Here is a 16,749-nt window from a genome sequence, read left to right as displayed (position 1 = left end):
AGGCCTCAATGTTTTTTTTCTTCTGTCGGGTTCCAGAGGTCATTGCTGTTACTTTTTCTTTTTTTGGAGTAAGGTAAGAAGGTTTAAATAGACTTTAAAAACGTCTTTAAGACAGAAACAATGCTTATTCAAAACTTTTTAAACTAATTCCCAAAGGAGTCAGGAACCTAGGTGTTGATCCTATGGCATCATGTGACATCCCCCAGAAATAAACTGTCCTTGAAATTAGAGGTGCGAGTCTTCAGGTGTCTGTACCTGCTATCCAAAGGCACCACTGATAAGCAGATGTGACTAGGGTGATGGGGATCCTTCATGGGTTGGTTGCTTTTTTAAGGCAGTCACAAAGATATCTTCAATGGATGGGAGTTTTGTTTCACTGCCAACACATAGTAGCTAAAGTGTACATCATCCACAAACACACTGCCCGTACACACCCAAGGTACTCCAATGACTAGTCCCAATACCATAATCTCTACTACAAAAAAAAATGAGTGCAGCCGGTGTCGGGGAACGCCACTACTTTTAGGTTCCTTTAAATTGTATATAATTCTAATTAAGAAACACCACCATTTCTTCATTTTCACCAGGTCTAAGTTATAGAACTTCCTCCCTAACAGCAGTGTGGAGTGCCTTCACCACCATTCAAAATGGTGGTCCACCACCACATAGGGGCCCAGATACAGTAATAAGGAAAAAAAGGTATAAAAGTAACTATTATATATACAAAAACATAGTTTCCCCAACTGTACTATATATACTTAATATACGTAAGCTGTGACAGAGCATGGGAAACAGTTTCCCTAGCAGTTTGCAGCAGCAAACTCGGTGGGCAAAGGATCCGTAAGGACAACGGCCAACGAGCACAGTCTTGGAACAGACCACTGCGGGGCAATCCTGCGCCACTCTGGCTGTTGTGCCTCACACTCCACCAGGCCCAGTGGCGTGGGACCCAGAGGGAGGCTTTTGTCATGGGCAAGCACTTGCCTCCAAGTCCTTGCCCCAAAACATGGTGCCTAAAGCTCCATGGAAAACAGAACAAAAGTTCTGTGAGGACAGAAGAGCTACAAGGCCCCATGTCCATCTTCGCTTGTGAAGGGATGGGCCATGATGATGATGTAAGCTGTGACAATGAACAGATCTCTGTGCATGGAAGGGAAGGAAGGAGGGACTGCTTTGTTATGTTTGTGAGTAAAAGTTTAATATATTGTATATTTAAAATGTTACTATGTATATTTTTTGGAAAAACACAAATAAAATATTCAAAAGAAAAGATGGGAGTCCACCATCACCCCTTGAAGCACAACCATTAATGGGAAATAAATGCAGCCTCCCAAGTGATGCCTAGATCCTGAAAAATAATTTTTTTAAATTCTCCAAGATTCTTTCCATAGCTTCTGGCACCAATTGAGAAATGAGTCATATTAAAACTGTGCTAACTTATGATTTAATTTTCTCAGTATCAGGAGTAGCAATGGAGTATGAGCTCGTAAACTAAACTGTCACTCAAAGCCCAAAAGCTTTAAAACATTTGTCTACTTCAAGAACTAATTAGCTCTGTCCTTTAGCATGTCCTCTTGGGAAATATTATAGCCAGCAGTCAATGCAAGTAAAAAGGGCCTGTGATTTAAGTGGACAAATAAAATCTGTAACAGTCGTAATTTTCTTCTGGTGCAGAACAATCCACATGAGAGGGACATAAGGAACTATGGAGTGTATTTTGGCCAATTCCTAACTACCCTGAATACCATAAAAAATTGCAGAGATTGTAATCTTGTGCAATGTGAAGATGCGAGACTCAGCAAGTGAGGCAGAATCCATGAAGAGAAACGGTTAGCATTTGAGATCAGGACCCTTTCTCAAGGCTTCATTCGTCTCCATGGATGCAGCCTGATCTGCTGAGTCCCTCCAGCTACTCACTGTTTGCTCAGTCTTTATGGTTGTTGTTTGTGCAGCATCTTCTGCATCCAAAAATGTACATTTATGGTAATGCCTTGGATCATGTTTGGAAAATATTAAGTCAAGCAGCTTTTTTTCCACCAAGAGATGATTCATCCACTTGCTTTTAGAGAGTGAAGAGCAGAATTCAGCATCAGTGCCAATACATTGCATGCAATGATAAAATACCACCCATTGTGAAATGTTGCTGACTTCTGATGAAACCCTGTCATTGATCCATTTCATTATTCTTCTATACTGCACATAGGTGAATCTCCTAACAACTAGCACACTCGACACTGCACATCAAGGTTTCCAGAATGGAAGGGAAGATCAATCAGAAAGAATCTCACAATGAAGGAAAATATAACAAGACAGAAAACGTCCAAAAGGGCAAGAATGACAAAGCATCTGTAATCACTATTAATGTTGGTGGTTATCTCTATACAACGCAGAGACATACTTTAACTAAGTATGTTGATTCCTTGCCAGAAGCCTTGATAAATGGCAAAATTCAGTGCACTGTTGATGCGGATGGGAACTGTTTCATTGACCGTGATGGCTTGCTATTCAGGCATGTCCTTAATTTCCTACGAAATGGTGAGCTTCTTTTACCAGAAGGATTTCAAGAGATTCGACTTTTAGCACAGGAAGCAGAATTCTACCAGATAAAACCACTGATAGAGGCTCTGAAAACCAAGTCAGCAAATGTTCAACAGACAGCAGAGGCTACATTCCTAGAAATAATTGACAGTCATGATCGTTCTCATGGTCTCAGAATCTACTGCAATTCTTCAGATTTCATTGCAAGGATCAAATCCCGCATTATTCAAGTGTCAAAAAGCCGTCTCGATGGATTTCCTGAGGAATTTGTCGTCTCATCACATATCATCCAGTTTAAGTTCTTCATTAAATCTGAAAGTGGGGCACGTCTGGTTCTCAAGGAAGATAACACATTTGTTTGCACACTGGACACTCTAAAGTTCGAGGCCATCATGATGGCTTTAAAGAGTGACTTCAAGTTGCTAACCAGTTTGGATAGATACAAGGGATCTATTGTTCAGAGTGATGCACTTCATTTTCTTAAGTAAATCCAGTTTTACAAGTAATCCATGTGATAAACACTGAGGTAATTTTTTTATTTGCATCTGCTATGCTATTATATTTAGACAATATATTTTCCTAACGATGTAGTATGTCAGGCACCATGAAACTGTAAAATTGAATTTTAGTCACTGATTACATTACTCTCTTTAATTTTTACCTAAGTATCTTGCATAATCTCCTCACTTTCATGTGTAATTTATTTACTTAGCTGATTAGGAAGCTACAATGCATACATTATTTAAGTGTTGCTGTTATTTTCTGAACAGTAAAAAAAAACATTTTTTTTCATAATTTCACAATCTTTTAATTATATAAAATCATTTGCTTAATATCTGAAAATGAAATTCTTGGGGAAAATATTGTTCTCTTGTCACACTTCCATTTTGAAAACACAATGCAAGTTATGACCTTAGTAAATACATCTCGAAATTATTTCTGCTTTCTTACAAAAGGGTTCATAAAATGGCTATAAGACCACGATTTCACCAGTAGCAGTGTAACTCTGGAATGCTCCAGGGGCAAGCAGATACAGCCAGTGTGCCAAACTACCTCTATACTGTAAACTTTATATTAAAGTAATTAATTTGAACTTAGAAAGAAAAAAACAATTTAATTTGGTACATGAGGCTGTTCTTATTTAACCGCCATGATTCATACGTCATTTTTATATTCAAGATTCTCGATGATTCAGTCAAAGACGGCTCATTCTTTTTCTTGATTACTGCAGGCAGATGAGAATTGATGAAAGAATAATGGCATAATCTGAGCAAGTTCAAGTTTTTCTTTGAATATGTTGCCTCAGATCAAATGAGACTTGTCTGCATGGCATAGCCCTGCATTCAAATCACTCCCAAATCAGCTTTTGTTACCAAGGAAGGAATTTATTTTCTTCCTAAATAAAATATCAGTGGTATTTTACACTTGAAGCCATCAAGAGAGCAATGATCAATTATCAGCAGTGAGCTTCAACTATCAGTTATGTCTCTGTGGGGAAGCAGGCCAAACATTCATCAGAGGGATGATTAAATTGCCTGAAGGATAACAAGCTATATCTTCTATATTTTCTGACAGCTTCACTGAGGACCAGCACTGCATCTAACATCTGCTTTTAAAATCAAGACTACAATGGAGGGAAGAGAATAGCTTAGATAGAAATTACTGGAAGAAAAAAAACTGCATTTTACATTCAAAGTATCTCTTGTTCTTTATGGCTTGGTAATGTGACTTTCTAGCATGAAAATATGATGAATTATGAACTACAAATGAATTCTAATAGTTATTGCAAATATCGGAATATTTTGTTGAATGCAACTAAGTACATAAGCAGCAATATTAAGCATGGGATGTGTTTCACATATACAGGCTACAAATAAAGAATTAAATCAAAAAATATTTTCCTACTTTTAACTTGTTTTTAACATTAATTGCAAATATTAAAATATCAGAAAATAAAACAAATCTAACCATTTAGAAAGTGTTTGGTTTGAACACATGGGGCTCTGGATGAGTTTCTAAAACCTTCGCTGAGCACAAGTGGGGCATCAAATGACTAGAGGTTGACAAATATAATTAGACAATTCAAGAAAGGCAGAAGAGAAAAGCCTAACATCAACAGAACAGAAATTCTAAGGAACAGGATTGATGATTACTTGGAAAGGTAGGGATTAATCAGAGATAGCCAGCATGACTTTGTCAAGGATAGATCTTGACTGACCAAGGTATTCTTAAACAAACTTTCCTTCCACTGACAGATGGAGTTTGGTCCAGGTGATTAATTTTGGGAGAACCAATGAAGCTAATACATAAACCATGCATGGTAGGATCTAGAAAGTATTCATAAAAAGAGGAACATTCATGTGCCATTCCAAATATCCTTGAGAGTGGCAGCGCAGGTAGATTGCATGGCTAAAAAGGTAGATTACCTTCTTTAGTTGGGGTGAAAAAGACAAGATTGGCAAAGTTATGCTCCAACTTTATAAAACATTGTATCAATTTCTTATCACTTCCCAATAGAAAGGATGTGATTGTGTTGGAGGGGGTGCAGAGGAGATTCATTGGGATAATGCCTGGGATTTTAGTTATGAAACTGGAGAGAGGAGGTTAAGAAGGAACATATAACCATATAACCATTTACGGAGTGGAAACAGGCCATGTTGGCCCTTTGAGTCCGCACTGGTTCACTGATTTTGTGCACCCTCTTCAGGCATTGGTCCCGGTAGATCTTCATTCAATAACGATGGACGAATTCAATGCAGGTGGAATCAGACGTAGAAATGTTTGTAAAACGTGCAGTTCAATACTTCTGGGCACATTCAATACAAGGTCAACTAGTCCAAGAAATGTTTGTGAAATGCATCTTGATTGATTTAATCTATCAGTATCCAACCACCAGATGTCAAACTAACATGTCTGCAGTTCATCCTCCAGGCCCATTGTTCCAATTCACTACCAAAACAATTCAGGCACAAGGAATTTGTCCAATTTCTCCACATCCCTATACCTAGTAATTTCCCCACCATCTTCATTACTTTGTTTCTTATGTACTTCCATTTGTATAGCGAATCTTCGGTAAGTGGATTGGTGCCAGTTGATCTGGACTTTGTTTTCTAAACTCCATTCCTGTCATTCTGCATTTCATTGCTTGGTCCAACTAAATAGGTTTCTTTCATTGATGTTCACACTCAAGAAATCACCTCACTTTTTCTTACATTAAAGCCCTTCTGTTATTCATTTGCCTTTATAATTTGAATTATAATGTTCACATCATTTAATGTGCAAAACACATATTAAATGAATTTAAACCACTTCCAGTGCTAAGCCAAATATGTATACAGAAGTACAGCGATTGTATTTCAGTAACTTTTCTCCAAATGATTGAGGTATATAAAATTCTAAGTGATTTAGACAGGGTACATCTTTCCAAGACATATCACTTCAAAGGAGTCTCAAGTTTGTTTTCTGAAAACTTGGACATACCACTCTTTACTCTTTTATCTGCCTCCAATGGGAAATGTTCATGCAGATTGCAGACAAATTACATTCTGATGCCCAAGAGATTGAATCCCTTAGCCTCATTCACCTAATAACCAACCATTTACAACAAAGGGAAATAAGCTGTCAAGATTCTTCCCCTGCATAAAAAAAATACTCCAAAGCTTTATTGAGAGCCAGTGCATGTCAGCAGATCAAGTTTCTGATACTCAGTATGAAACTGTAAAACTATATTTACTAAAACATGACAACTTGAAAGAGAGAAAGGATAAATTCATGAAGTGCATCATCTGCCAGGGGAGATAGACGTTTGCTAAGACCCCAGGAATGCAGAGGGCAATGTGGGTGGGTTCAAGAATTCAGTAAATGACGCAGTTTTCAACTGTCATTTTAAGTCATTCCAGCATTAATTAGAATCACAATCCGTCCAGAATGAGATCAAGTAATCATGTGTAACATGCTTGAGGATGATATTAGGTCAGTGGCAATATGGATTGTGAGGAGGATTCAAACAAGCCTCAAGTGAGTAAAGAGATACCAGGTGAATGAGTGAAGATATGGTACATGGAATATATTGCTGAAAAATGTGAGTAGGGAGCATTTGTACATTACAGTTTTATTCCCTTCTTCCTCCACATACATAGGTCACCTCATCTCTGATTCCTTCATCATTCTTTTTGGTACAGTCATCTCATGACAGTAATCAATAGATTTTCGGGGGAAGATTATGGGGTTGAACGCTACCTCAGGAGTCAAATATCATGTCGATAGCCTGATCAGACTTCTATTTTAATGTTCTTGACAATCTGTCTAATATTTTAAAGACAAAGTTTCTCCAAGCTTGCACATTCTTATTTTGATAATTTAATGACATCAATATAATTTTTTAAAAAATCAATTAAGTGAGGCAAAGTTAAGGAGATGGGTACACACTGAAACATAATGCCAGTGAAAATATTTAAGATTTGTCATAAGCCACAAAAATGCTGCTTCAAAACCATATGGAAGGATATCAAATGCCAGCTTCTTAGCTTGCTGAATCAGCAATAGATATAATTTGTTCTGTGGCTGAAATAAAAGAGTCATGATACATCACAGGAAAGTGGAAAGCAAGCATGGGAGTGGGGACTCATTGAAAGGACAATGGAGGTGAAAAGCAAGTATTGGTAGGAATGTAAACCTTGGAGAAATGCATAATTGAAAAAGGGAACCAAGGTTAAAGAACATTGCAAAATCAGGTGTCCTAGGAGGTTGCTTCATTCAATTTATCGATGGCACCTTTTCATTAGAGCATATCAGAACAAATCCTACATATTTCTCTCTCCCATAAATCATTAAAGTGGTCAATAATTTCAAACCGTAAATTTATAAAGAATCAAAGCTAAGGTAGGTCAATTCTGTTTTTGCAAGCCAAAGGATCCCTATCCGTTTGACTCTCTCTCAGAGAAAAGCCCATTTGACTCTCTCTCTCAGAGAAAAGCCAGTTTGACTCTCTCTTCTTGCAAAACTACATCACCTTCCTAGAACAGCAAACTGCATTCAGACAGATTGTGGCACCGAATCTAATCTTCCGAGTTCATTCATTTGTTGTTTTCGAAAACAATAATCCATCACTCCACAGCATGTCCAATTAACATCTACTTATAGGCATTCTTCAAAGTTTTTGCAAAGGCACTCAGACTGTTTGGAATGAACAGTGCTCCAGCATTTTAAATGAGACATGTTTTGAAGTGTTTGTATCTTTGTGTGTCCCAACTATTAAAAAAACCCTACACTTTATCTCCTTTTAAAACATATCTATATACAATATAAAATATAACAATCTGTCAAAAAATTGAGTTAGTTTAAAGGTGTTGAATTAATAAAAGAACCATCATTAGCCCAACAATAATTATAGGAAAAGAATAATAGTGAAAATCAAAAAACTGCATAGACAAGAAATCTAATATATAAACAGAAAATGGTGGAAATACTCAATAGACTAGGCTCCATCATCAGGAAGAGAAACAAAGAACAGTGCAACACAGAAACAGCATGTGCCAAACATGATGCCCAAACGAAACTAAGATTCTGCTGCTTGTACTGGATAGATATCCCTCCATCCCATTCTTGTTCATGTGTCTGCCTAGAAACCTATTAAGCATTATTGTAGTACCTGCTTCCATGACTACTCCTGGCAGCCTGTCTCAGCTTTTCGCACTTTCTGCATAAATCCCTTAACCTTGCTGTCCCTCACTTTAAACTCAGGTTCACTCCATGTAACACCTTTACACTTCAGAAAAGATTCTGAAAATCAACTCTATCAATGCCTCTCATAATTTTCTGAACTTTTATCCGGTTGCCTCTCATCTTGTTTGTCCAATTTCTCCTCATTGCTCATATCCTCTAAACCAGGCAACATCATGGTACACTTATTCTATACCCTTTCCAAACCTTCCATATCCTTCCTATAATGGGGTGACCAGAATTGTCCACAGTATTCCAAGTGTGGCCAAACCTAAATTTTCTATAGCTGCAACAGGATTTCCTTTCTTTTGTACTCAATGTCCTGTTCAATTAAGCCAAGTATACTCTATGCCTTCTTTACTACCCTATCTACTTGCCTGGTCACTTTCCAAATGAGCTATGGGCCTAAAACCCAAGATCCCTCTGCACATCAATGCTTCAGTCCTGACATTAATTGCATGCATTCCCTTACATTTGACTTCCCACTATCTGGATTATATTCCATCAGCAATTTCTCTGCCTATATCTGTAATTTATCTCCATTCGGTTTTCAATGTTTCTGACAGAACATTCATAAAAATGTAAGAAATAGGAACAGGAGCCTGCTCTGCCATTCAATAAGATCATGGCTGTTCCGATCATTGACTCAACTCCATCTCCCTGCCTTTTCCTCATTTCCCTTAATTCCCTTTTTATGCAAAAATCCATCTAACTGAACCTTAAATATGTTTAATGAAGTAGCTTCAAACTGATTCCCTGGGCAGAGAATTCCACAGATTATCTATCCCTTTCATAATTTTATGTTTCTATAATATCTCCTCTCATTCTTCTGAATTCGATTGAGTAAAATTCCAGGTAATTTAGTCTCTCCTCGTAGGTCAACCCCCTCATCTCCGGGATCAATCTGGTGAATCTCCACTGGACTGTCTCCAAGGTCAGTATATCCTTCCTCAAGTAAGGAGGCCAGAACTGCACACAGTACTCCAGGTGTGGGCTTACCAGTACCTTGTACAGTTGCAGCATGTCCTTCCTGCTCTTGAATTCAATTCCTTTAGCGTTGAAGGCCAACGTTCCATTTGCCTTCTTAATATCCTGTTGTACCTGCAACCCAACTTTTTGCAATTCATGCACAAGCACTCCCAAGTCCTTCTGCACTACAGCATGCTGCAGTTTTTCACTATTTAAATAATAATCTACTCTTCTATTCACAAGAAAAGGATACTTTGGCAAATGCATGGATGAAGAAGAAAATTAAAATAAGCATTCAATGCAATACATTTCTTCTTCTGACACATGTCAGAACAAAGCATTAAAAGATCACTGTTCAAAAATCAAACGGGTAACATTTTTCCCCAAAATATATCCCTTAACCGTCACTAAATGACCATTTGATCAATATGATTTGCTTTCCAAATTAGTTTTAATACATAACAAGTCATTCCTTTTCAAAATAAGTTATTTGGAAATACAACACTTTGAAACATTTGAGATATACAAATTCAAGATCTTGTTGAATTCTGCCTTAATCAGTATGCGCAAGTGTCACTGTTAGAAATGTAAAGTAAAAGCCTGCATGAAATTACCCAAGCTTTCCATGCAGGGCACATTCAGCTAGGTAATAAGTATATGTTAGCTCAAAACTCAACTTCCAGATAAGAATTTAAACAAATAGCAAAAAAAAATCATAATTTCCAACTTTAATTTCTAAAGATACTTTTCTCCTGTTCCAACTAGATGTTACCATCTTACTTCTTCTTTTCTTCTTTGGCTTGGCTTCGCAGACGAAAATTTATGGAGGGGTAATGTCCATGCCAGCTGCAGACTCGTTTGTGGCTGACAAGTCCGATGCGGGACAGGCAGACACGGTTGCAGCGGTTGCAGGGGAAAATTGGTGGGTTGGGGTTGGGTGTTGGGTTTTTCCTCCTTTGTCTTTTGTCAGTGAGGTGGGCTCTGCGGTCTTCTTCAAAGGAGGTTGCTGCCCGCCAAACTGTGAGGCGCCAAGATGCACGGTTTGAGGCGATATCAGCCCACTGGAGGTGGTCAATGTGGCAGGTACCAAGAGATTTCTTTAGGCAGTCCTTGTACCTCTTCTATGGTGCACCTCTGACACAGTGGCAAGTGGAGAGCTCGCCATATAACACGATCTTGGGAAGGCGATGGACCTCCATTCTGGAGACGTGATCTGCCCAGCGCAGTTGGATCTTCAGCAGCGTGGATTCGATGCTGTCGGCCTCTGCCATCTCGAGTACTTCGATGTTAGGGATGAAGTCGCTCCAATGAATGTTGAGGATGGAGCGGAGACAACGCTGGTGGAAACGTTCTAGGAGCCGTAGGTGATGCCGGTAGAGGACCCATGATTCGGAGCCGAACAGGAGTGTGGGTATGACAACGGCTCTGTACACGCTAATCTTTGTGAGGTTTTTCAGTTGGTTGTTTTTCCAGACTCTTTTGTGTAGTCTTCCAAAGGCGCCATTTGCCTTGGCGAGTCTGTTGTCTATCTCGTTGTCGATCCTTGCATCCGATGAAATGGTGCAGCTGAGATAGGTAAACTGGTTGACCGTTTTGAGTTTTGTGTGCCCGATGGAGATGTGGGAGGGCTGGTAGTCATGGTGGGGAGCTGGCTGATGGAGGACCTCAGTTTTCTTCAGGCTGACTTCCAGGCCAAACATTTTGGCAGTTTCCGCAAAACAGGACGTCAAGCGCTGAAGAGCTGGCTCTGAATGGGCAACTATCAGAACCATCTTACTTAACAAATGATTAAAATCACCCTACACATAATAGACTACCTTAACAAAAGTCTAGGCAAGCAATCCACTGCAGGTCTTCTTCAATGGGTGACCACTAATGAGTTGATGCAATCAATCTGCTTCAGGTCTCCATCAAATAGGACCAAATTGGCTGCGATTATGTGCACAATTGAAACTCCAGCAAAACCTCCCTGTCGTCTAGCCCAACAGAGATAACAAAATAGCTTGTGGAAAACTGATTATAGTTACATTTAACTTGAAGTCTTTTGGCAAATCAGGCTGCTTTTGGTACAAACGTACTTTAAGAATTTCCTTATCACAACATTGATCACCTTCTTGAGTTCCTATATACAAAACTTGGAGCAGATTTTTTAAAAAGCCACATGACAACTACTCTACCTTTGTTGATGGTTTATTTTCAGACAGTGAAACGATCAAATATTTATTATATCACATGACACTTACCATTGCTGACATCAGATTTCTCTTCTGACTGACCTACACAAGATAAAAAAATGTCTGTAATATTCATCCTTTGATAAGAAAAATATACAAGAAATTAATTCTAAAAAAAGGAAACTATTTCAAAATACAAAATTTAGCAATTGTCTTACAATTATTTTATAAATTTAAAATCCTGTCTGGTTCCTATGAACTGAATGCCTTGAAAAAATGTTTAAAATATAATCACAAGAGATTTTATATACTGTAAATACTGGACTCACATTAGTCTTTTAAGCACAGTTTGAATCTTCAGAAGTCTGATTTAAATGTATGTCAACTATAGATGGAGGTTCTGCAAACTTCATGTTTATTTAAATTTGTTTGAATTTTTGATATGGGATCACTGAAAAGACACCTTATCATCCCTATATTCCTTAAGGATGTAGTGAATCCTCTCCATCCAGTTAGTGAACTGTAGAGCTCGTCGAAAAAACCAAAGACTTGTTGATTCAAACCAAGGCTTTTATTAGCAAAAGACAGGAGCTCTTCACAGGTGGCCGACCAGTCCGGAATGATCTGACCTGGCTAGGGACACAACCCTTTAAGGCCTAGACAGTAGGCGTGGCTTAGCTCTCAGCCAATCGCTGTAAGCACAGTCTAGATACTGTAACTATATACACTATATACATTGGTGATAGATCTATACTATCACATGAATATAATCTCACAGAACAGATAAGGAGGAAGTTCTGGAATTTTGACCTGCATTGATGAAGGAACACCTACATTTACCCCACAAGAAATTTTTGTGGTTGTTGGGACCAAAGAAGCCAAGGAAATTTGTTGCAGAGCTTCTTATAGATAGTGCACGCTGCATCACGGTCAGCGCCAAGGGGGACCATTCGCAGGCATGGCCCCTCCTTGTGAGGTGCTGTGCCCCCATACGCTCGTGGTCATCACTCACTCTCGGACCCACCTCCGCCCATGTCTCTCGAGTGCATCAAGCGTCACTAGCGTCCAGTGACTGGCTAGTGACTCTCTATGTAATAAAAGCAACACCTTCAGCTCCTATGTCGGAGGAATGACGGAGGTTTAAGTCCGCCTGGCAGATAAGCCACCACCAGCACTCCCCTCAACTCCACTGTCCAAGACTACGATAGTGGGACTGTGCCCCACCCGGGCAGGTAGGCTGCCGCCAACACCCTCGCCACTGAGTTTTAGAGCAGAAGAGTGTGTCCCCACACAGTTACCCAACTGCCCCACATAACACTTGTACAGCATGGATATAATAGATAGTTGACTTATGGATGAGAAATAGCAGTGAGGCCCTACAAATATAGGTTGAAACATTTTTCATAGAAACATTCAGCCTTTAATCTATTCATACACAGGACTTAAGTGGCTTGTTCACTTGAGTTTCTGGTCAGGGTATTGCTAGTGAAAGTTCTGGCACTGGATAGGAGTTGATTAAGTTTTCCTAGTTAGAAGAGCACTGCCATGCAGCCCTAATGTGACACAACTTTCACTAATCTACGTCTGGATATCGCTTAGATCATCTTGAGAAGTTGTGAATGAAAATAAACACCATGCAACCTTGCGAGAAACACAAAAGCAGCAGATATGTGTTACGAGCCCAAAGGACCCCAAAACCCAGCAGCAATAGACATTCACCAAAACAAGTGGCTTTCAAAACAAAAGTTATATTATACAAGGAGCAGATACGACCCACTAAAAGCAATTTCCCGAGCCCAGTGTAGACTCTGGATGAGAATGGAAATGACAAAGTATACACGACAGCTGTGGCAGGGTCTTAACAGCATAACCTTCTCTACATAAATAAATAAAACTAAATCTGGTGCCTAACCCAATACAACATATTACTGCACAGCCCAAAATCTAACAGCATGAACATTGATTCGTCCATTTTAGGTAACACCCTCCCCAATCTGACTTCACTGATTTCATCTCTTTACTTACTCCTTACTTTTGTTCCCCCCTATAACTTTTCTTTTTCCACCTCCCTCCCCAATAGTTCCTTCCTCTACTTGCCTCTCCACCTCCCACATTTTCTGTCCTGGACTCTATCACATCTAGCCCCCTCCCTCAACTTCTTTCTTCCTTAATATATGAATTTTATCTTAGCCCTGATAATGTGTTCAGACCAGAAATGATGAATGACCATTTCTACGCATGGATGCTGTCCGACCTACTGAGTTCCTCCAGCAATTCTTTATCTACTCAAGATTCCAGCATCTGCAGCTTTTGTGTTACTTCTCTTTACCTAATGGTCTGCATGGGACTTTGCCATCAGTAACTCTGGTCCCTGTTCACCTCTTCTCTGATTCCTGTGCCTATGTATTGAAATGCAGAAGTCTGAGACAAGCAGGAGGTTGGAAGCCACTGCATCAGATTCCCAGTCACCATAGAGTCCAGTGACAGGGCAAAGACACAAGAAAGAGCCAGTTCTATTATTTTCAATTTAGTGCACTGCATTCACTCCCAGATTCACTTGCACTACTTCCAATTTAGAGTACTACATTGGATGCTCATGATATGTTTTCCTCCGCATTGGAAACACCAAATGCAGATTGGAAGACAGTTATGTAGAACACCTCACTCAGAAATTGCCCTGGGCTTTCAGTTGCCTGTCACTTTAATTCTTCATCTCAGTTAAACCTCTTTCTTCAACCTCCTACACTGCTGCAATGAAGCTCATCTCATCTTCCAACCAGAAATGTTACAGCCCTCAAGACTCAACATTGAATGCAATAATTCCGGATAATCAGAAATGGCTCATTTTTTGATGAAAGATCATCAACCTATAATGTCAATTCAGCTCTTCCTCTCTCTGCATGGGATGCTACCTGCTGATTATTTCCAGAGTATTGTTTTACCTCAGATTTTTGACATTGCAGTTTTGTATTCCACAGTTCTGCTTTTTCCCCTCTCTTCTGTTCTCATGCATCTCCTTATAACACAAGAAATTAAAAAATTGAAGCAGGAGCAGGTCATTAATCCCATTGTGCCTGTTCTGGCATTCAAAAAGATAATAGCTAATCTTCACTCTCAGCACCACCTTCCTGTACTCACTCCATATCCCTTAATTCCCATAATCAATCTATCTGTCCGGGATTTACACTTCCTCCAGATAGTTTAGCTTTAATTTACAAGGATTCATCCTCTTATCTCAGCATCTTATTTAATCTCTCTCAGTCTCAATATAGCAGACATTGATTTTGCTCTCTGCACCCTTCCCTCTTCTCCACAACTTGAAACAGATTTGATTTCGAACTTTTTCTACATCAGGTGGAAGATCATCATTCTGAAATGCATTCTGTATTAATTTGGTTATTCTCTCCATAGATGGTTTATTTCTCCTATTTCCTGTTTATATTTCAAACACCTGCAGATTTTTACTTTTCTGAGTTCAGAGATGGTTTACATTTATATTCCACCCTCATCACAAACTTTCTTTCAGAGAGATGGCAAATATCAATAGAATCTCATACTTATAAATCTTCTTCTTGACTGGAGAGGGTAGTACAAGTCTTTTAATATGTTGGCTGCTTTTCAAAGATAACAGTAGTTTTCAGGGTAATGGAGTGCAAGGATGCGTGGGTGTGATGGTCTGCCCCATGTTCACACACTGAAGTTTCTCGGGGTGATGGGTGGAACATTTCGCATGTCATGCAGTGATGCACCATAATAAGTGCTTTCCATGGTGCAACTGTGGAAGTTGTTAATAGATGCAAGAGACATGCTTAAAAAAAAGTAGAGGCATTGGTGTGTTTTCTTGGCCATTTTATGGACGTGAGTGGACTCAAACAAGTTACTGGAAATATTTACTGTTTTGAAACTAAAAAGCTATCTACTCTCTCCCCCTCATCACCATTGATGCAGATTGGGGAGTGAGCTCCACTCCTCTGGAAAGTTATAATCAGCTGCTTGGTCCTGCCTGCACTAAGGGAGAGGTTGTGGGCCTGGCATCACATTGCAAGTCCCTCAATCTCCCTTCTGTACTCTTCCTTGTTGTTGTTGAAGATCCTGCCTACGATGGTGATGTCATCTTCTGCCCTTTTCTGGCAATGAGTTTCAGACCCTCAACGTTCTCTGGCTGAAGGGATTTTCTTTGGTTTTCCACTAACTCTTTTACTAATTATAACCATGTTATCTACTTTTAAAGCTTTCTACCAAGGGAAACAGATTTTTTCACACACCTTAATTGTTCTTGTGGCAAGGAAAACAACACCTCTTAGTGAGTCACTTCTTATAACTAACTCTCCATCCTTGACATAGATGACTGAAAGCGAGACCAAAATAATATTTTGAGAAACTTTTAACATTGATGAGGCAGAGGAATTCTGGGGCAGAGAATTCAAATGGCTTACACGTGCCGCTGATTACTCAGTGGAAAGAGGAGAATCCAGGTCAGAGACAGAGGATCTAAGGGAGCAAGATAAAGTTTAGAACTGGAGAACAGTTGAACCAAGGCAAAAAAAAAATAAAAAAAAATTTGAATTCAGAGTCAAGGATTTTGAACTCCATTCTTTATAGAGATTATGCAAGTGAAAGTGAATAAATAAAGGGATCATGGCAAAGCAGGCGTTTGGATTTTTCAGCCAAAAGTTCTGCATCATTTCTCTGGAAGCCAGCAAAGAAGAAATTGGAAAGAAAAAACAAACCTGGAAGTGATTAAAAACATGGGTATAGTGTATAGCTACAAATAATATGATGAGCTTGCCAGTTTGTCTTACGTACAAGTGGGCTGTTGTTTATCAGTGAATTTTCTCATCTAGCTCCAAAAAAAACCCACAAGCCTAGCAAGACAATTGCCAGTGGAAGCCCACAGCTTGGGTCTGCGCTGTTTTAGCTGACCACATTACACCAGTACTCTTCTGAATAATACACTAAATCTGCATGCACTATGATTATGACAGCAGGAATTAATGCAGTGCAGGTACCTCGGATAGAGAGCAGGAGTCAATCACAACAGTACTCTTGCACATATGTTGAAGCCTTAATGTTTTGTTTTTCAAACCTGCTGTACTTAAGTGTGATATTTTTCTTGGGTTATGATGCAAGAAACTGTTGAAGATGTCAGGTGTTAATCCTCAGTGTTAAACACGTTTCAAATATCATCTGCTTGAGAAAATGGTTCAGAAGATTGTGAAATATCCTGTAACTAAATAATCTCCAAAGTTTTTGGAGAGCGATAATTGTAATGCAATGGACCAAGAAGAAGGAATCTAAAGGGCTTTGCTTTAGGATACAGTGGTCCAAGGTAGAGCAGGTAGATTCC

At 39.1% G+C, this 16,749-nt stretch overlaps 2 protein-coding genes across 5 annotated transcripts in view; one reads left to right on the top strand and one right to left on the bottom strand.

The window, feature by feature from the left end:
- Window positions 1-4,424, top strand: part of kctd4 (potassium channel tetramerization domain containing 4) — a 30,629-nt gene extending 26,205 nt beyond the window's left edge. For all 3 annotated transcript variants that reach the window (XM_069889640.1, XM_069889638.1, XM_069889637.1), the window contains 2 exons: window positions 2,204-3,064; window positions 4,114-4,424. In XM_069889640.1, the coding sequence (XP_069745741.1) occupies window positions 2,256-3,026 (771 nt within the window). In that variant the 5' untranslated portion in view covers window positions 2,204-2,255 and the 3' untranslated portion in view covers window positions 3,027-3,064; window positions 4,114-4,424. The remainder of the gene's footprint in view (window positions 1-2,203; window positions 3,065-4,113) is intronic.
- gtf2f2a (general transcription factor IIF, polypeptide 2a) overlaps window positions 1-16,749 on the bottom strand; it is a 112,913-nt gene that overhangs the window by 63,623 nt on the left and 32,541 nt on the right. The window contains exon 5 of one of the 2 annotated variants that reach the window (XM_069889635.1): window positions 11,472-11,504. The exons of the other annotated variant lie outside the window; for it this stretch is intronic. Coding sequence (XP_069745736.1) covers window positions 11,472-11,504 — 33 coding nt within the window. The remainder of the gene's footprint in view (window positions 1-11,471; window positions 11,505-16,749) is intronic. 2 annotated transcript variants of the gene reach the window in all.

Source organism: Narcine bancroftii, chromosome 7 (genome assembly GCF_036971445.1).
Source record: "Narcine bancroftii isolate sNarBan1 chromosome 7, sNarBan1.hap1, whole genome shotgun sequence".
Lineage (NCBI taxonomy): Eukaryota > Metazoa > Chordata > Chondrichthyes > Torpediniformes > Narcinidae > Narcine > Narcine bancroftii.
This window is presented reverse-complemented; position numbering and strand designations above follow the sequence as displayed.